Raw genomic sequence first — 19,056 nt, forward strand, 5'->3', positions numbered from 1 at the left:
CGTGTGCTGCTCAGACTATTCTTCAGGAAAAGGCTTCCTGAGGCCACTCTTCAATCTTTACTACAAGATACAAGATCTATTACATCTACACGGATATAAAGAGGGGTTGGTCAGAAGAAGTCCAAATTTGAAGCCGCCAGAGCAGTGAGCTGAGAGGCATCAACATCAAAACGTGAAAGTTTTCAATTCACTTTCAACTGGAGCTCTTTTTTTAAACTTCCCTTGCATAGCAAGCTACATAACCACAACCTCTGTGGTTTCGAACAATTTTCTACCCTTTAATACTCTATCAGACCCACCCATTTGTAAGAGGCACGCAGGGTGCCCTTCAGGGTCCTGCTGACACTTTACCACACGCACGATATTCGCTCCCGCTACCTACAGCCCCCGGTTCCCCTGCGAAGGCCGCGGCGGCAGCGTGCGCGTGCTGATAAGCAAAGCGGCGCTGGGCTGGGAGGCAGCAGGAGAGGAACAGCAGCGCCACGAGGGCAGCGGCTGCCCGGAGGCTGGAGGGGGCAGGCGGCACGGGACAGCGCTGAGACGCAGTCGGGTTGCGTGGCCTGGGTTAAAACTTCGAGAGTTGTGTTTTGAAGTCCGGGTTGGGACTCAGGTGGCGAGCAGCCGGGCATCTCCTGCTGCGTGCTAGGGGGAGCTGAACTAACAAACGGTAACAAAAAAACAAGTGTCTGCAGGACTGCTTGGATTCGCAGAGCACAGCGTAGACACACAGACATGCACAACATACCCCGCTTTCCTTTCCAGTACAAAATTGTAATCGTTAGCAGCAAGTCTCCTACTTCCATGGCACATCATCAACAAGAGGCCATGTGTACTTCTGTACGTTCATTTGGAAGCTAGCTTTAACAAGCAATTTAAAACCTCATAATAACCCATCCAGAGGAACAGACATGAGTAATCAAGAGTGACTAAAATCCCCTGCTACAGCTTTGAGAAAAAAGTGTAACAAAACAGACCACATCATCTGGAGCACAGTTTTCATTTTCATCAGTAAGTTAATTAATTGCCCAGGGTTCTGATCCATACTTTTCTTTTGCTTGTTCATGAGTTTCAAACAACCAGCCTAGCCAAAAAATGCTTACACCGCATAGCTAGATGCGTGCCCACAGAAGTTAGTTGCTTTTTATCAGCTTTTTCCATTAATTATGCCTAAGAGGGTAATGAAAAAAATGTCTGAGAAACTACCAGTTAAAAAGCTTGCATTACAAGGATCAAAATCAGAGGACACGTAGAACTTTAAGAGTTACCTCCCCCCCCTTTATTTTGCATTATTTCCTTAACCAGAAATACTATAAATGTTTGCTTAAACATTTCCACCCTGCAGACATGCAAGCCTTTCGCGAGGCATTACCAAACAGCTACACGGAGAATGACAGACAACGTGGCACATACACGGCAGACAAGCAATGGAGGTGATACGCTGAAGTGCATGCAGAACGAGGCGGTGAACATGCATATACAGGTGTTAGGCTAGCACCAGATGAGTTCTGAGGTTTGGTTAACGAGGAAAACCAGAAGTCTGTTGAATCTGTGTACAATGCATAAAAAATTACACTTCGAATTGATAACTGAGGCTCCGTCGTGTGCCACCTCAAGGCAGGTGTGACAAAATAAGCAATAGTCCAAAAGCCACGCTTCTCTACTCGAAAATTGCTTTAGTAATGTCAAAGACTGCGTTCCAACCAGCTATACACCAGATTCTGGTGTTTAGAAAATCAAGATATTTCAAATTTCAGAAATGATTTTCCTAGCAGGAACTGTACACAATTCAAGTAAGCGATTGAAGTACTCTGAGAACTGCTGTAACGTTGCTTTCAAATGGAAAGCAAGACCAAATTTTAACAATTGCCTAAAGCTTACTTATTCCATATTAGAAATTGTTGATCAGCAAGTAGTGAGGCTTTACACAAATTCAACAAGAAAACTCAGCGTGGATTTTATTACAATGGGATGGAGACAAGGCCCAAGCTCACCTTGGACGTCTTCTTCTCCACCATCACCATCCTCTTCCTCATTGTAAGCCAGCTCAGCCTGTTTGTCTGCCTCATACTCACCCACGTTCCCATCATCCCCATTATAATCTGCCAGTTTAGAACCCTGCTGCGGATCAACAGGGGATTCATTCTCATCAAAGAATCGGCCTGCGAAGTAGGCAAAGGATTAAGTCAGAAGCAGAGAGGAAAGAAATAGAAAGTTTCCAAATGAAAGCAGACTGCAGGTTAGGATTATCGGCTGTCTGTAGTAGTTCTGATTGGAGGAAAAGGGGTAGAAGGGAGAGTGTGCGGGCAGGAGGGAAAACAACGCTGTTTATGGAACACCTCTGAGGAAAAAGGATGTACTCGACCACTTGGAATTGGGTCTTGTGAAATCTTCATTGCTATAAGCTTCGGTCTTTTAAATGCTGAAGGGCACACAGCGAAAGTTTTGTACTTAGACTTTTTCCTGAGGAGGACTGGAATTTTTCTGTACAAAAACAGAGCAATATGTTGAGCAATATATTTCTGACTTTGTATACGGAAAATAATTTTACTGAGTGTGTATCATACTATCAAGGGTAAAAATCTAACAAAGATCTGCCTTGCATCTCTGATTTTATTTTTTTTTAACCACCTAACGAACAAGTTTCCTGTTGAGCTTTAGAAGTTTTTGAAGTGCCCAGAATCCCGTATTTCTGTCTCACACCAAAGAATTGAGAACTGGTCCAGACAACGGTGCAATAAACTAGAAAAATGCTGGAACTCTAATTAGCTGGAACTATGAAATGCCCAGATAGCCACCCAAGTAACAATGACAGACTGATGGTATAACATCAAGTTCAATGTTTAATGGGATACTAAGGAGATATGCTCAAGTCCACAGCAATTCAGTCTGCTTGTCCATCGCTTAAAGAAAGCGACACTAAACCAAGACCACAGAGGATTCAAGTCTGGAGGATTACGTGTAAATGAAAAAAATAGGATTACAGTGAGATACAATCTGGACAGACTGGAAACGAACTGAGGAAAGAGTCTGCCAAGGCAGATGTTAAGTGACTCGTGCTGGAAACAAACACAGAAGTTGAAGAACACGATTTCAGCATTAGGATTGAAACACAGGTTGAGGTTACAATGAACAGATGTGAAAATGAACTTATGTCTTAGAACAGTGATAACTGTTGGTTGTGGCAGTGTATAAAATTCAGGGCAGAAACAATGACATACTGCTGCTGTGGTTTAACCCGGCAGACAGCTCAGCACCGCACGGCTGTTCGCTCACTGCCCTCTTCCCCATGTGGTATGGGAAGAGAATCAGAAGAGAAGGTAAAACTCACGGGTTGAGATAAAGACAGTTCAGTAAGACAGAAAAGGAAGGGATAATAATTCTAAAATACACGAAGCAAGTGACGCACAGTGCAGTTGCTCACCACCCACCGATCGATGCCCAGCCCAAGCAGCAGCAGCGCCACCCCCAGCCAACCCCCCCAGCTTTACTGTTTTTTACCCCAGCTTTACAGCTTTTTATGGTACGGGACATCCCTTCGGCCAGCTGGGGTCAGCTGTCCTGGCTCTGTCCCCTCCCAGCTCCTGGTGCGCCCCCAGCCTCCCTCCTCGCTGGCAGGGCAGCACGAGAAGCTGAAAAGTCCTCGACTCTGTGTGCGCACTGCTCTGCAGCAACTAACCCATAGGTGTGTTATCAGCACTACTCTCATCCTAAATCCAGCACACGGCACCGTACCAGCAACTAGGAAGAAAACCAACGCTATCCCAGATGAAGCCAGGCCAAGTGCTTATCCGGATGAGGAAGAAAGACAGAAGAATCACATCTAATGCACCTCAAACGTAGAGAAACAGAAGTTTTGGTCATTTTCACAAAAAAAGCAAGAAGAGATTTGATCTGTTCATAAGTGAGAAGTGGTACACTATTCATTCTCTCTTCATCTCTGGGACTAACCAACCCTTGCTAATATTGCTTGTAATTTTGGACACTGCCTTATACAAACAGGCAGAATTGTACAATTCACCCGTTAAATATAAAATGAGCTATGGGAAAAGAGCTGAACGTGCTTATAGAAAAAACAAGCCTGTAGATATACAGGAATACTATGACAAGAAAGTACTGATTAAGTTTAAGCTGATAGAAGGAAAGGCTAAAATACTGGAAGGATCCCAGGAAATGCAGCAAACCAACACAGGCCTGCTGTGCTGGAGCCCGCGCGAGCACCTCGGCGCACAGGACAGCCCTGGCAAGCTCGGGTTCCTGCACAGCTTCAGGACGTGGCTGCTCCTTCACTACAGCACCTGCCTCCTGCTTTAAGGGTTTGGCATTTTTGCCAAACCCCAGCCACGCAACTGTCCACAACGACATGTGTGTGCTGGAGCTGGTCTCCTCTGTACCAGAGGGATGAGTTTAGCACCAGTGGACTTCTCCAAATGGCCACTGTTGATCAATCAGGAAATAAATCTTCTAGAAACCAGGACTAGTTAATTTCTCTCTGTGACAGAGCGAAATCCTGTCCTTCACTGTATCATTACCATGCAAGTTATTGCAAGTAAGAGTTATTGCAAAGAGAAAGGGAAAATACTGATCAGTGATAATTACTGACTCTCGGGTATCCACAGCCTTCAACAGAGACATTTCATTCACTGTTCCTGCCTCAAAGCTAGCCCCCCCTTCCCCCCGTGTCATTTAATCCATTACTAAGGATGACAGAAATCCATGTAAAAATGTCAACAACTGAAGTACGAAGGTCCATCCTTTCAGCTGTGGTCACTCACACAAGTGCAGGATCTTCTCGAGAAGCTCATTCAATAAACTAAACAGCCTTGCAAATCTCAGGACACACATAGTGGAAGAAAAACTGAGCAAATTGCACTTTAACTTTGTACATTATTTACTGAATCACATTAATTTACTGAATTATTCGAATACCCCCACTTTACCAGAAAGATCCGTGAGTGATATTAAAATAACTCAAGTCTGCCCTAATGAACTTTTTCCAGGAACAGCAGATTGATATCCAGCCCCCACCTATTCCACCCTGGCCTTTTAGATGTTCCCCTCCACCTCCATATAAATTATAGGAGTATAGTATTTCTGCTGAAATCATAAGAAAACAGTTTGAAAATAATTTTCCTATTACAGGAACAACAACAGAAAGATGCTACATTAAATGCTCTAGGGAATAACAGTATCCCAGACTTATGGTGTTAGCTGCAAGGCAGAGATGCATCTCAGAAACAACAGCACAAAGACAACCACAGACCCGTGCAGATTCTTACCTGCTGTCCGCCCTATTAAGCCCCAGCAGTATTGCTACCAGAATACACAATAAGCAAACACATGATTTGCTCCTGCCTGAAGAATTCTTCCTTGGGCAGACATCATGGAAGAGAAGAGTGTTGGAAGGTTTCCTCATGCAGAACAAACTTCTGGCCAATACACATATACTACAAAGTCAAAGTCCCCCTGCGTAAGGGCTGAATTCTTACGATACTGTCCAAAACATCGTAGGTAAGTCAAATAACCACGTGAATGTAAGTCACTCTATCACGCACGTACCAAAATTCTTAAATTAACAATCTATTTGAAGTGGAGTAGTTTCCTAAAACGTTTTAAATTCCTATAAGCAAACATGGGTTTTGTACTGATTGGATACATATGGAAGATGACACATTATGGCATGCCATCCCTTGTTTGTTTTAAAAACACCCTAATGTTACATTTCTTTTCAGGCTTACTCTCCAGAAGGCCACCTGCTCTTATGGTTCCTATTTTCCAAACAGGCTGTAATAGAACAGATAGAAAATAAAACAAAGTATATGACATGGACCAACTTACTTTGCTTCATCTTTTGCAAGTCGCCAACTTTGCTCTTTGGAAGTTTTATATGGTCAGCTTCAATTTTGTGTTCTTTCTGACCTCCCATATTTTCTCCAAAACTTAAATGCTGAAGAGAATTTGGAGGTATCTCTTTCACAGTATCAACATTTCCATCATTGCCATCATGCAAACCTACAAAATAAGGAAATGTGTTTAGTGTTTATGTGGTTCCAAAAGATGGTTATAACGCTACTGCAAAAGATAATTCATCACAATTTAATAAATAATCAATATTCAGTTGTTAGCTTCTGATCTGATTTTCAGTAAATATTTAAGTGTTTGATGAAGCCTTGAATAATGCACTTATATATTGTTTTTTCCTCCTGCTGATTCTGCTTTCATATCCAAAAATCTAGCAAGCAACATAAAGTGTTTCAAGAGCTATGATCTGAGCAGAAGGTTGTGGCAGTAGGTCACAAAAGTTATGTTAAAATAAAAAGCAGAATTACAGGACTACACAGCCAAGGAATACAGAAAACCCTGGTCTCCTTGACATTCATGGTAACTTTCTCTTGATAAACTTCCTAAATTCAACAAAACCAGCATTTCACTTGCCATATTCACATTTTCTCATTAATAAAACTCAAAATGAGAGCTTCCTCAAAACAACAAAAAGAAATATTTAAAAGCCTTGGCATTTAGAATATTAAACATTAAATGCATATACAAACCTTGAGCTCACTGATGTCGGTATTCTAATCTGCTTATCTATCCACTACAGAAAGCAAGAAATTAAGAAATACTTCTGCTGGCTTCTTTTCAAAAGAACCAGTAATGGGCATAACTTATAAAAAAACTTCCAATTGTTTAGTCATGTCACAAACACACAACACATATGTTGTAGTTCTGTTTTTTAGCAGGACAGCATTTGAACATGCCACCTGAAGCACAGAGCAGACATAACTTAATGTTCTCTTTGACATTAAAACAAAGTCACTTGATCCACAAGCAGTAATTTTAAACATATTTTCTATGGATTTGTGTCCTTTCTAACTGCAATTCTTCCAAACCCTTTCTCTGCAGTACTTCTAGTTCTCTCACATCCTAGACCTCCCACACATCACCCTAAAGTTAGCTGTTAACAGAAACAGGAGGCCACTGAGCAAGTGGTAGTACCACTGTTTAATCTCCAAGCAGACCTTCAATCAACTCCTAATGGTATGCTGCAACTCTAACTAGCACCCTAAGCGGGCGTACTAATTTCTATTACTCTCTTCTGTCCAGTGGAGGAATCTTGAAGCACTTACCTTTGAAATTTCTAGCTGTCAAATTTGGCTGAAGGTGGTCAAAATGCTCCAAAATTGTCATGTGTGTGTAGAGAAAGAAGAGATCATGTAACCAGCCACCTCAGGAGGCCAAGACTAAGACTAGTCTGTAGTAACCTTGTATACAATGGGCATCAATAGCTGTTTTTCCTTTTCGTAACAATATCAAACAAGAATAAAAGGCTGGCCATGTGCACCTAGTGTTCATGATATGACAGCAGATATTAATCGAAAATTTTGCCACAAAATGTTGACACATCTGCTAATAAGAATTTTACCTGGTGCCAGATTTGGAGCGTGGGGCTGTTCAGTTGGAAGATTTATAACAGGTTGATGACCATCACTTCTAGGAGCTGAAATAAGTGGCTTCTTTAAAGCTAGAACAAAACACATTGACAAAAGCCTTAACATGAAACATGAATATAATATCAGCTCTTCCTCTGACAATCTTGTAAATATATTGTTTTTTTTGTTTTCAAATCACAGATGAAAATATGAAATACAAGGTTTCCTGGAAAAATTATTAGAAGCTCTGAGGCACTCAGTTTTGAGAATTCAAATCTGTAACAAGCAGTTAAAAAAAAAAAAAAAAAAAAAGCAGATTTTACACCCCACTTGAACTTTACTATCATAGGCAAATTTTAAAACTTTGCATTCACTATGAAACATACAGTATTTATGCAGAATATATAACATCAAAAACCCAAATGTGAAAGCATTAGAATATTTCTCCTAACCTGTGGGAGTATCTTCAGCCTTAGCAGGGTCATTATCTTCTATTTCAGGCATGCCTGCATCTCCTCCTGTTTTGATTTTCTCTGTAAGACAAGAATAGGATGTTCTGCCTTATTAACCTTTAAGTTTTAAGGCTGAATTTCCCTCTTGTGGAAGGCTCCTAGACCAGAAGAAAAATCTTTCATGCGCAGAAAACATCCCACATTGCTAATGCAACTACAAGACTTCTTACGCTGTTTTGCAGACTCCCTTAAGACTGCTTTGGAGCACTGATCCCAATGTCAGTGCAATCTTCAGAAAAGGATGGGAAACAGATGCACTGCTCTAGTTTGCTTCAAGAAGCTTGCTGGAACAGGCACTGAACTGATACAAAAAGGTGTGGATTCAGTGGTACAAGAAGTAGAAGCAAGGAGAACCCATATACTTCTTGGAATGGACTAGCAGCAGGAAACCATTATAGTAATTACTTGCTGGGTCTCCTGCACAGCTCATAACCAAAGGTTTCCCGCTGCTCCTGGTCAGTTACCCAGCTGGAGAGTTCTCACAGTTCAATGCTCCTCACCTTGAACCACCTTTTCTGTGCATATTCCTGTTCTGCAGCAAGCCCCTTCCCTAGCAGCTCACCCCAAGACAAATTTCAGTGAGTGGAGTGGCAATCCCCAGTTCACAACTGGCCACATGAGGAAGGGAGATGCCAAACAAACTATGAAAATGAACACAAAACTGTGCAAGAAACTACTTTCACAAAAGGACCCAGAAAAAGGACATGACAATCCCTGGATACCTGTAAACTCTAACTTAGTACGGTGACACGGAGCTAAAATCAAGTTACCTGAGTCAAGTAACACATTGCTCTACTTCACATAAACACATGATTCTGTACGGCAGCAAAGGACGCAACACATTTGGCTCATTATCTATCAGAACTGACAAAAAAAGGAAATACCTTTGCCGTTTACAACATGATCTGAAGGCTGCTCATTCTTTTCTGCATTTTTATCTTCTGTCTCCGTAACAGTCTTAGATATTGCCTGGTCATCACTATTGGGATTTACTTCAGTATCTTTACTGGCTTGAATTTTCTGTGCGGCCTGTTAGAACAAATTAATAAGAAAACAGCATGAAGCATATCCCTGAAAATTCAAAAACAAACTCTCAAATTTAAGATTACTTTGGGCAAGCAAAATCACATTTATAAATTAGATGATCATCTAAACAAACAACAGAATTCCTCTACCTATGAACTTCAGTCTGGAGGGTAGGAGGTGAGATTCTGGACACATAAAATGTAAAATATTGCATGGTTGTATAACATTTACACTGGCATATGTACAACAGCTGAACCATTCATAATTTGTGAGTAACAGAGTTATCCCAGAAGAATGGAAAGAAAACCTTTACCGTTCCGCAACACATTAGTTTTAATTGCAATAGAACAGACACAGAACCTTGGAAAGTTATTTTCATAGGTGCTACATTTGCTAGCGTTCTGCCTCTAGCAGGCAGCTACCGCTTGTAATCTATAAATAAACAAAACTATATGGGCACACAGAGAAAATAACTATGGTAAAAGGAGTGAAGGCCAACTCAGCTCTTAAACACATCACAGACTGGTAAAGACATCATCGGTCTTAAACCTAAGGTCACATACTTAAAGACAATTCTAGCTTTAAGGGAAGATCTGACTGAAATCTACTTGAAGTCTGCCTTATTATTTGAAATGCTTGTAAACAGAGACTAAACAAGGAACAGAAGTCTTCAGAAAAATAGATCATTTCATCTGTTTGTAGGAAAGAGACTAATATTCTACTGACAGCTTGCACCATATAATTACACACTTGACACCATTTAAACACTATTGATATTTGCACCACATTAGCACTAGACGCCTCAGAGCTCAAGCTCCCCTTTGCAATAACCTGTACAAGAACACAGATCCTACCCTGCAGAGCTAAAGTAATATCCATTTTACAGAGAAGAAACTAAAATCCTGAGTGATGGTGTCATGCAAGAAGGCTGTAGCAAGCCTCGTCTTCAAGGCTCAGTTCAATGACAGCAAAACATGCAGATGGCCTTACACTGATATCCACCTAGGGCTGCTCAGTACAGTGTTTAACCAAAAGAGGAGAAAGGCGCAAGCCCTCCAACATATCTGAACTACTGAGTTAGTAACCAGCAGACTTTGGGCTCTTCTAATTCAAAGAAACGTAATCGTGCATTACCTTTTGTTCCCGTACAATTTGGTCCATTAATTTCTTTATGTTTTCTTCATGTTGCAGTCTCATTTCCTTGATCTGCTGCCCACACTGGAGACTTAATTAGAAACACGTTATCAGTCATATTTCATTTGTTTCATATTATATTTGTTATATTTGCTCTCCCATATATAAAATAGGGGGAAAAATGAAGTGGAACAAAAACCTAAACCTGAGATATAACTAGAATAGTCTGTCCAAAAACCTTCGCTGTGGAATGGAAATGGACTGAATACAGGAAAAAAAAAAAAAAAAAAAAACAGAACTGGAAAAAAATAGGGACAAAGCAGAAAAACAGCAAGATAACAAACATGCCTTGAAGACATTTCCTCCGAAACCTGGAAAGCAACCGAAAATTCAAGCTTCACATTTAATCTGTCATCAGGACATATTTATTCCACTTGGAAAGCAATACATCTTCCATGGCTGTCAACACAGAAGATGCACAACTACTACTATCGCTTACTGCTACCAACTCAAATAACAAGATCTGAATGACACAGCTAGATGTCCCAACTTCTCTAACAAGCCACAGAGAGATCCACACAATTCACAAAATTCTCATCTCCCACAAACCTGCAAATACTCTGCATAGCACACACAGAAACAGGTACGTACTTTTTTTTGGCGAAAGTTTCAAACATTTTCCGTGTTAATCTTCTGCATTCCCTAGGGCTTCAGGAGTAATTTTTCTCCTTGCTTCTTTAACATACTTGAAATTCCAATTATACGCAATGCTTTCAACTTCAGTTCAATAAATTACACTTTTCGGAAGACAGCAATTAACAACCCTAGTGGCTTCCAGAACACCGTCGATTAAACTCTTCCACGTATTTGTTAACTAAGATCTCAACATTAACAACAGAACTTCGAAATCAAACAACTAGCTGAGTCAGTCGCATCACTGAATGGGTACACTCAAGTCTGAGGATTAACAGAAATACGATTAACTTGTGCTTTTTAATGGACCTGTATCACATAGACACAAATCTACCATTACTAAAATTCTTGAAGACTTACCTATCGTATTCCAGTCTCCTTGTAAGGTAAGTATTGTTCTTCTTGTACTCATGAAGCTGATCTTCCTGACGAATGAATTCCTGGCGTAACTCCGCAAGTTGTTCTAGACCAAAAAACAAAAACCAACATGAATGTACAGCTATAATAAAAAAATGCCCCATGGCAGATACAACTTTTAATATTGCTATGTAAGTTAAAAACTTGCTCGAGTTTTGTCTTTCCTTCTACATAAAGATCCTTAAACTAATTTGAAAAAAATGCCAACTTGCTTATGCCAGATGTCACTACAGATTACAGAACAACTCTTCTGATACTATGACTTAAACTAAAAAAAAAATGAATTGTTCTTTACCTTTTCATTCAGAAAACTTACACAACGCTATTTCACCTATCTGTTGAAAATCTCCCCAATTTTCTGAAAAAAATCTGTTATTCTGAATAACACAAAATTTCCATTATGTTATCGTTTTTCTGCAATAAATATAAAAAAGAGGTACTTTCACACCATCCATGGAAATTGTACATTTCCTGCCTTCACAAGGAACTGTTCTAAAGGTTCTTCCCCCTGCTTTTAAGGATACAAATAATTGTTTAAACTCCCTACTATTTTAAGCTGCAACTCTAAAGCTACAGGCAGAAGCGTCAACTATGTTGTCTGCAGGCACGTACAAAGTTTGGCAGTAGCTGTTCTACGTTTCTCCAAAACCAACACAGTAAGATACACAGACGTGATTACGATGTCCGTAATAACAGCCTAAAAAGATGCCTTCTGGCCCTCTTCTAACCCAGCATCAGTATCACAGCATTGCTGATCCAACTATACTGCACCGTGCAGCTGGTCACGAAAGCGACTGTAGCGTCTTGGGAGCAAGCAGCGCCAGGACACCCCATCTTTCTGCAGGCAGTGGAGCAAAGCCTACGAGGGCCAACCCTACGCTTATATCCAAGACTAGAAAACCAATGAGCATCATGAAATTTCAGATTATGCAATCTTCCAAGCATCATTCAATCTTCCATTTAAGCTGCATTCTGCAGTACCTCAACAATTACAAAACGTGCAGCTTCACAGTCCGCAAAGACAGTTTGGCCTTAAATTCCTTACCCTTTAAACGATGTATGTCTGCCATTTGATATGATATATTGTTCTGCAGCTTCATCTGAAAGGAAGAAACAGTTATATAAATACAGGCAATCTTTGGCAAGGTAGAGAGGGTTTAGACTGTAAAGACTGAGGTACAATTGAACTCATTCTTTTTTCATTGTGAAGATGTGTAAAGAATCATTGGAATGACATATAAAAAGTTCTTGCAAACATAAATAATGTATATTTAGTTATCTGTAAGTGATAACATCAACTTAAACGATATATTTAGGCTTTGCTAGAAAGGATTTGGATCAATTTATTTCCAAACATATTTCTATTTAAAAAAGCAGATTTTGCCAGGGCTAAAATTAACACACTGAATTCTGATACTGCAAAGGGGCCAGCGAATTTCCAACGTCAAAGCCTAAGTATAGAAAAAGTATATAAAAATAGACAAGCAGCATCATAAGCAAAAACAATGTTTCACCTAATGTATACTTAAAGTAAATATTTAATGTGATGCTAGATAAAATTTGTAACACAAATTATTCTTTTAAGAGAGAATCTGACACCAGTGGACTTCCACAACAGCTTTTAATTTGGTATTCTTAGTAAGGAAAAAAATAGCAGTTCAGTAAGTAAGAAATGCACGTACACAAAGTCATCAAGATGTTTCCTCTTGCTCTTACACAAAGACAAAAATAACAGAGATTAAGAGGAAAAACGCAGATACAGAGAGCGTACTGAGAAAGGGTGAAAAAATAAAATCTATGACCACCATCAGGCAACACTGACTCTGTCATCATTTCTCTTGTAGTTTCATGATTGAGGTAAAGGGTAACTCTAAAAGGGTGCTGAAACAGGGCTGTCGTTCCTGGGTTACAAGGCCAGGATTACCTCTTGGAGTAGCAAAGACTGCATGCAGTTAACTAAAAAAAGGCAAAGCAAACAAGCAAAAAAATACAACAGAAAGCTTGGCCATTAGTATTTTCACACACAGCTTTGGTGCCATCTCAAATCCAGTTGTCTTTGCTCTTGAGAAGCTCCCTTTCCTACTCCAAAGCAGGGTGTAAGCACGCAGCCCTGGAGGGGATGCGCACACAGGCTGCTCCCGCACGGGCTCTGAAGCTCGGTGCCGTGTCGGTTACCTGCCTTTCCTGCCGGTTACCTGCCTTTCCTGTGTCGGTTACCTGCCTTTCCTGCCGGTTACCTGCCTTTCCTGTGTCGGTTACCTGCCTTTCCTGTTGGTTACCTGCCTTTCCTGTCAAAGCAAACAAAGACGAATGCCCTTCCTTTCTTAGGGCTTCCTCCACCCACCTCCGGCTTCCCTTTTTTCAAACCTTTTGTTTCTTTAACACCGTGTCAGTGACTGTTTGCCTTTTTTTTTTTTGTTCTCTACATACGAGAGGCACTCCAGCTCTGATTGCCCCACTCCTTCTCTCCAGCTCTGATTGCCCCGTTCCTTCCCTCCCGTCCGGTTCAGGCAGGCGGTTACAACTTCAGGAGCTACAGCCATGCGGAACCTGCTGAAATGGGGTTTTTCTGCAGGACATCCTGCACGAAGGCACGGAGCGATGGGTGGGGAACGTGTGGCATAACGGGGCTGCTCCCCCGAAACTGAACAGGGGGCAGCGACATCTGACCTGTAAAGGGGGAACTGTCTCTGTTAACAGGAGTTTGATTTGTAGATAGATAGCATCAGTTCTATCACACAATCCTTCATTTTGATGATTTTGAGTTTCAGAGAAAAGTGACAGGATTTACAGCCAAAACAGCTCAGCTGACAGCAAATGTCCCTAATCAGAGGGACAGAAACAGAAGCAGCTTTTTATGATTCATGGGATCTGTCCCACCTACACATGCAGAAAACCCACTCCACAACCGTGGCACAAGTCCAGTTCTTTCAGATCTGTGTCCTCCCGGAATCCAGACCCACTGGTACCACCCATATTTCTCTGTGGCTTCTCAGATCCTTTCCAAAGCAGTTGGGAAGTGTACAAGAAATTGCTGGAGCTAATTATACGCAAAGGCAACCCTTCCAGTGCTGTGCAAATTGTAACAGTCTCTTCATATAAAGAAAGACAACGAAAGAAAAGAAAGTTATAGACACACCGGAGCTTACGTCTACGCATTTATTGCAGGACTGAACACAGGTGGCAACTGCTTCCCAATGAAATAAGCACGCATCCACCCATATTTCCCTATGAGTCATTCCTTTCTCTAGGGCAAAAGCCCTCCGAACCGCCTGCCGAAGCAGCACAGGAGGTGTCCATACCCCTCTGCCTCGCTTCAGGCCCCTGGGCATTCCCGCTGCATGGCTGCAGCACACGCTGGAGCAGCACACCACAGCTCTTTGAAAGACTGACAGCACAAGGGGCTGCGTTCCACAGCTCCGTGATCTTCCTACTGGTAACTGCCCAGTGCCTTTTTCAGAACAGCCAGTGCCACCATCAGGCAATTACCACGGCCTTGGAGGTGCGGTATTTGTCACGCTAATGATCAACAACACGTAAGGTAGAAAGACGTGCTCAGCATCACCGCTGCGAAGCTACACCTTTGCGAACCGAGGAGCTACCAAGGGGCTTTGGCAAAAAGGAACACAGCCGGCTGCTTCCAAGGACGTTTCACTCACCAGTTTCATCCCACGAAGCAGGACTTCTAGGCATCGGCTACAGGGCAAGGATGTGTTACCCACCCAGCACAGCCAGCGAAAGCTTTGGGACGAACAAGGCGTGCTCCTAGGAGCTGCAATAGCAAATACAGAGATACGAACCCCTACACGCTGGATGGCTGCCATCTGGAAGCTCTCCACCACAAATTCCTGCCATTCAATCATTTTATTGAGCTGACGGCAAAGGGCTGTGTAAAGCTATGAAAAATGCATCCTCACGGTGTGCTGCAAACAAGCATGAAAGGCTCAGGACTCCCAAACGCTGTGAGCCACTGCAGCCGCCTGCCTCCCCAAGAGGAGTTCTCTCCGCTTTGTGCCAGGGCCCAGCGACCACCACGAGCTCACCAAGACGAGCACAGCGTGACAGGAAAAGAGAATTCCCAAGAAGCCAGGTCTCGTTAGTAGAAAGAGGGTGATTTATAGTTGCCGCTTCCACCGTGGATGTTACCAACCGCTGTACAAAATCCGAGCTTCTGATCACTGCCACGTTCTGTCGCAGCTCCTTTTCTTTACCATCTCTTCTTTGGCGAGGAGGAAAGCTTACATTTTCATGTACGTAGTTCCCATTCCCAGAAAGGCTCTTTTCCAAATTCTAGTTAAAGATACCCCATTTATTGTTTCTTCCTTCAGAAGACCTCTCTTTGCAAGAGGCACCTCTCCAGGTGTTCTACAATACCTTTGTGAGATTTGCAAGGCAGTAGCTCTGGAAGGCCTAAATACACTGGGTAAAGAACGGCTCAAGCTAGATTTACAGTCATTTGCTCTCCAGCTTCCAGTGCGACGAAATAAAACGTTCAGCTGCATTTCTAGGGGTCATCTTCATGGCAGCCTCAAGAGACATTTAGTAGTTTCCTCCTTTGCCTCTCAGCTTCCACACCGTGCGAGCAGCAGGTGCTGCCTTACCACGGTTCAAACTCTGAGTGTGAGCCGGGTTTGTGGGGGTGTGGTTTTATTTTATTTTTTAAAAAACAAGACACGAGGCCACTTTATCTTTGCTTTTTGTTCTTATGACAGATCTACATTCTGGTGCAGTGTGGCTGGCTTGTTATGTGTGCAGAGGGAGGGAGGAGAGAGGCAAGGGTTTGGGCTTGGCTGTAGATATCACTGACCTAGGAGGAAGCTGACGGAAGAAATTCAGGTTGCCTCAGCACTGGAAAATGCACGGTTGATTTGCGTGACCACCAAAGAACCTCTTACAAAGATGAAGGAGCACAAAGCAGAACTGACGCTGTGACAGGCACAAGATCGGCATCTTTCAAATGAGTTTGCTATGAAACAAACGTAGATCTGTTGTGATCTCCTGACAGCCCAGGAGTTACCAGTGTTGGTGCTTTATTATAGCGCCCATATTCCACAAATGGGCTGGGATCACTGGAATAGCTTGTTCAAAGAACATCTTTGCCAAATTCTATTCCAAGAAAAAAAAAGTTCTCAGTCAAGTCTTTTGGGCAGGTGCTTTATACATACTCTGCACTTTTTTTCGGTAACAGATCTCTTGACTGTTTCACTCTCTGAACTAGAGTCACTTAAAGGTTTTTCATCGTTTTGGTTAGTTGATTGGCTTTAAATTAGGATATAAGCCACTGAGAACATGATAGTAGTTCAAAGAGGAGGAAAAGAGAAATGGTCAGTGACTGGTTACCAAAAAAAAAAAAAAAAACCACCATACTGCTATTCTCACCTATTAAGGCACATTGACCATTTTGAGCACAAGCAAAGAAATTATGATATTCAAAGGCTACTAGCTCGTATGATCTAAAATAGCAGCTTCTGGAACAAAGAAAGAAGATACAGGTCATGTATCGCAATATACATGATATTAACAATAAAAAATAACTGTGAGGTTCATTAGTCTCATCTCTTTTGCTGCCCTCCTGCTCTGCCCTGCAAGACGCCAGCCCGAAAGCATTCACAGGGCAGCCAGGTTCACAGAGAACAACAAAGCGGTCAGCGCACACACAGCTCAGCAGCACCTCCAGTTGCACGCCGCATCAGAGGGCTTCCAGTGATTCTCATGAGGCACCCTGACCTTCACTGGCATTTTGCCTCCTGGTGTCCTGCAGCGAAGTGCTAGCCATGGATTCTTACCATTTTAGTATCCACGAGAGCCCAAGGAAGGGAGTTCCAGCACGTAATTAGGTGCTGTGATGGACGCCCCCGGTGTTTTCAACCCACTACCACTTGTGGATGCTTGCTTTTATTGAAGAGGACAATGAACAAGTAAACCTACCTGCCCTCGCTATTTGTATATTAATGCTCAATCAAAAACAAACACAGAACACATCAGTTTAGAAGAATATAACCAGCTCTCTGTCTTTTACAAGGGTAATCATCTTTGTTACCAACCTAACCGCTTTAATTCCAGCACAACAGTTCAGCTTCTTTTACTTGTCACAGACTAATACTTTCATGCCTGTGTAAAATAGTTATTCATAGATTAAAGTAGATTTTATGGCGTCACAATGCATTTAATTTGTATTTATTTCCGATGGAGAGCACTGCTATCTACCATTACATACCTCATCAGGGTTTTTATCCCAATCTCTCAGGAATCCAATCAGAAAAAAATAAATTAAAAAGAAATCACGTTTGTTGAACACACAATGGCTTAGTGTGAACGGCTAGTAGGAAAAAAAACATAACTTTGATACAAACTAAAACAATTTGAAAGAGTTGGTAGTTCTCCCAACTTACTTCCCGATAATTAGATTAAGACGTGTAAGTATTTACTTTCTGTGACAAAGAAATGTATTTTCTTACCCTGCTCATTAAAAGTACGATATTAAATGGCCAGAAAAACAAACTCAGCCAGCGATAAGCCTGACAGGGTGGTATTTCCATAAATCCGAATGTGATAAAGCATTCAATCAGACAGTAGAATTATGAACCGTATGCAAATGAAGCACACGCTGCCATGCACACGGCTGAGTAAAAGAGAACTTGTCTGCTGTCTACCGCAGGCTTAACTCCTCTTAACTCACGGCATTTGTTATGAGAGCAGGCCAGGGAAAGTTGATGCACTCACTCATTCTCCTTTCCGTAAGGAAAGGAATTCCCAGGCCACGTCCACATAAAAGGGCAAGCTGAATTTCCTGTTGGCGTGGCGTGGCTAAGAGAAGTGACACGTTATGACAGCAGCACGATTTTTTTCCCCAAGTACACGCTGGCTGCATCAGACCCAGCGCCTGGCAGGCGAGATGTTCTGAGGTGCAGCGACAAGCTGCAGGTGCTGCACCCGGACAGACACCCGGACAGACAGACACCCGGACAGACAGACACCCGGACAGACAGACACCCGGTCCACAGCACACCCGGTCCAGCACCCTCGCAGACGAGCGAGCTGTGGCTCTGGCTTTAAGGCTGTGCACAGCTCCCTGACCGATCACCAAAGACTGAAGAAACTGAGGAGGAAATTAACACAGAAATTAACGAGAGACGTCTGGAAAAGGGAGCTTGGGGAGCTCTCAGCGCCAACGCGCCCGCGGCCCCCGCTAATTCCGGCTCCGCTCCTGGAACAGACCCGGGCCGGCAGCAGCCCCGCCTGGCCCCCGGCCCCCGGCCCGCCCCCGGCCGTACCTTGCTGTCCTCGCACTGCTTCACCTGCCCGTCGCGGGCCTGCAGCTGGCTGCTGAGGTGGCTGTAGTCGGCCTCCTTCTGCTCCAGCTGCTTCCTGTGCGAGTCCACCTTGCCCAGCAGGTCCGAGTTCCGCCTCTCCAGCCGCCCGCGGGCCACCTCGGTGCGCTGGGCCTGGCTCTGCAGCTCGGCCAGCTCCTCCTGCAGCAGCGCCTGGCGGGACGAGGCGCTCCAGCAGTTGAAGGCGAGGACGGCGATGACGGCCAGCAGCGCCACGAAGACGAAGGAGGGCAGCCGGCCGCCCCTGCGGTTGGCCCCGAAGCCCACCATGGGGGAGGCCGCGGGGCGGGGGCGTCACCGCTCGCCGCCTCCGCCTGAGGGGAACCGGGGCCGGGGCCGGGGCCGCTCTGCCCCCGCTGCCGGGGCTCCCAGGCGCGGGCCGGGGCCGGGACGCTGACGGGGACGGGGCCGGGCCAGGCCGCGGAGCCGCGCTGGCGGCGTGCCGCCCACCCCTCCCCTCCGCCCCCCCCCGCCGGCCGCCCGCGGCCCCGCCGCTTCCGCCGCCCGCCCCTCTCG

At 43.5% G+C, this 19,056-nt stretch overlaps 1 protein-coding gene across 2 annotated transcripts in view; it reads right to left on the reverse strand.

Annotated features, from left to right (window-relative positions):
• GOLM2 (golgi membrane protein 2) overlaps window positions 1-19,027 on the reverse strand; it is a 23,038-nt gene extending 4,011 nt beyond the window's left edge. Inside the window, exons 1-9 of one of the 2 annotated variants that reach the window (XM_080551600.1) lie at window positions 18,484-19,006; window positions 12,255-12,309; window positions 11,153-11,255; window positions 10,100-10,190; window positions 8,824-8,968; window positions 7,880-7,960; window positions 7,421-7,519; window positions 5,836-6,009; window positions 1,992-2,159 (exon numbers count right to left, since the gene is read on the reverse strand). In XM_080551600.1, coding sequence (XP_080407726.1) covers window positions 1,992-2,159; window positions 5,836-6,009; window positions 7,421-7,519; window positions 7,880-7,960; window positions 8,824-8,968; window positions 10,100-10,190; window positions 11,153-11,255; window positions 12,255-12,309; window positions 18,484-18,810 — 1,243 coding nt within the window. In that variant the 5' untranslated portion in view covers window positions 18,811-19,006. Of the gene's footprint in view, window positions 1-1,991; window positions 2,160-5,835; window positions 6,010-7,420; window positions 7,520-7,879; window positions 7,961-8,823; window positions 8,969-10,099; window positions 10,191-11,152; window positions 11,256-12,254; window positions 12,310-18,483 lie in introns of both variants that reach the window. The other variant, XM_080551601.1, reaches the window with a different exon arrangement.
• Window positions 19,028-19,056: the final 29 nt, after the last annotated feature.

The sequence above is a fragment of the Anser brachyrhynchus genome (genome assembly GCF_964034855.1).
Source record: "Anser brachyrhynchus genome assembly, chromosome: 11".
Classification (NCBI taxonomy): Eukaryota; Metazoa; Chordata; class Aves; order Anseriformes; family Anatidae; genus Anser; species Anser brachyrhynchus.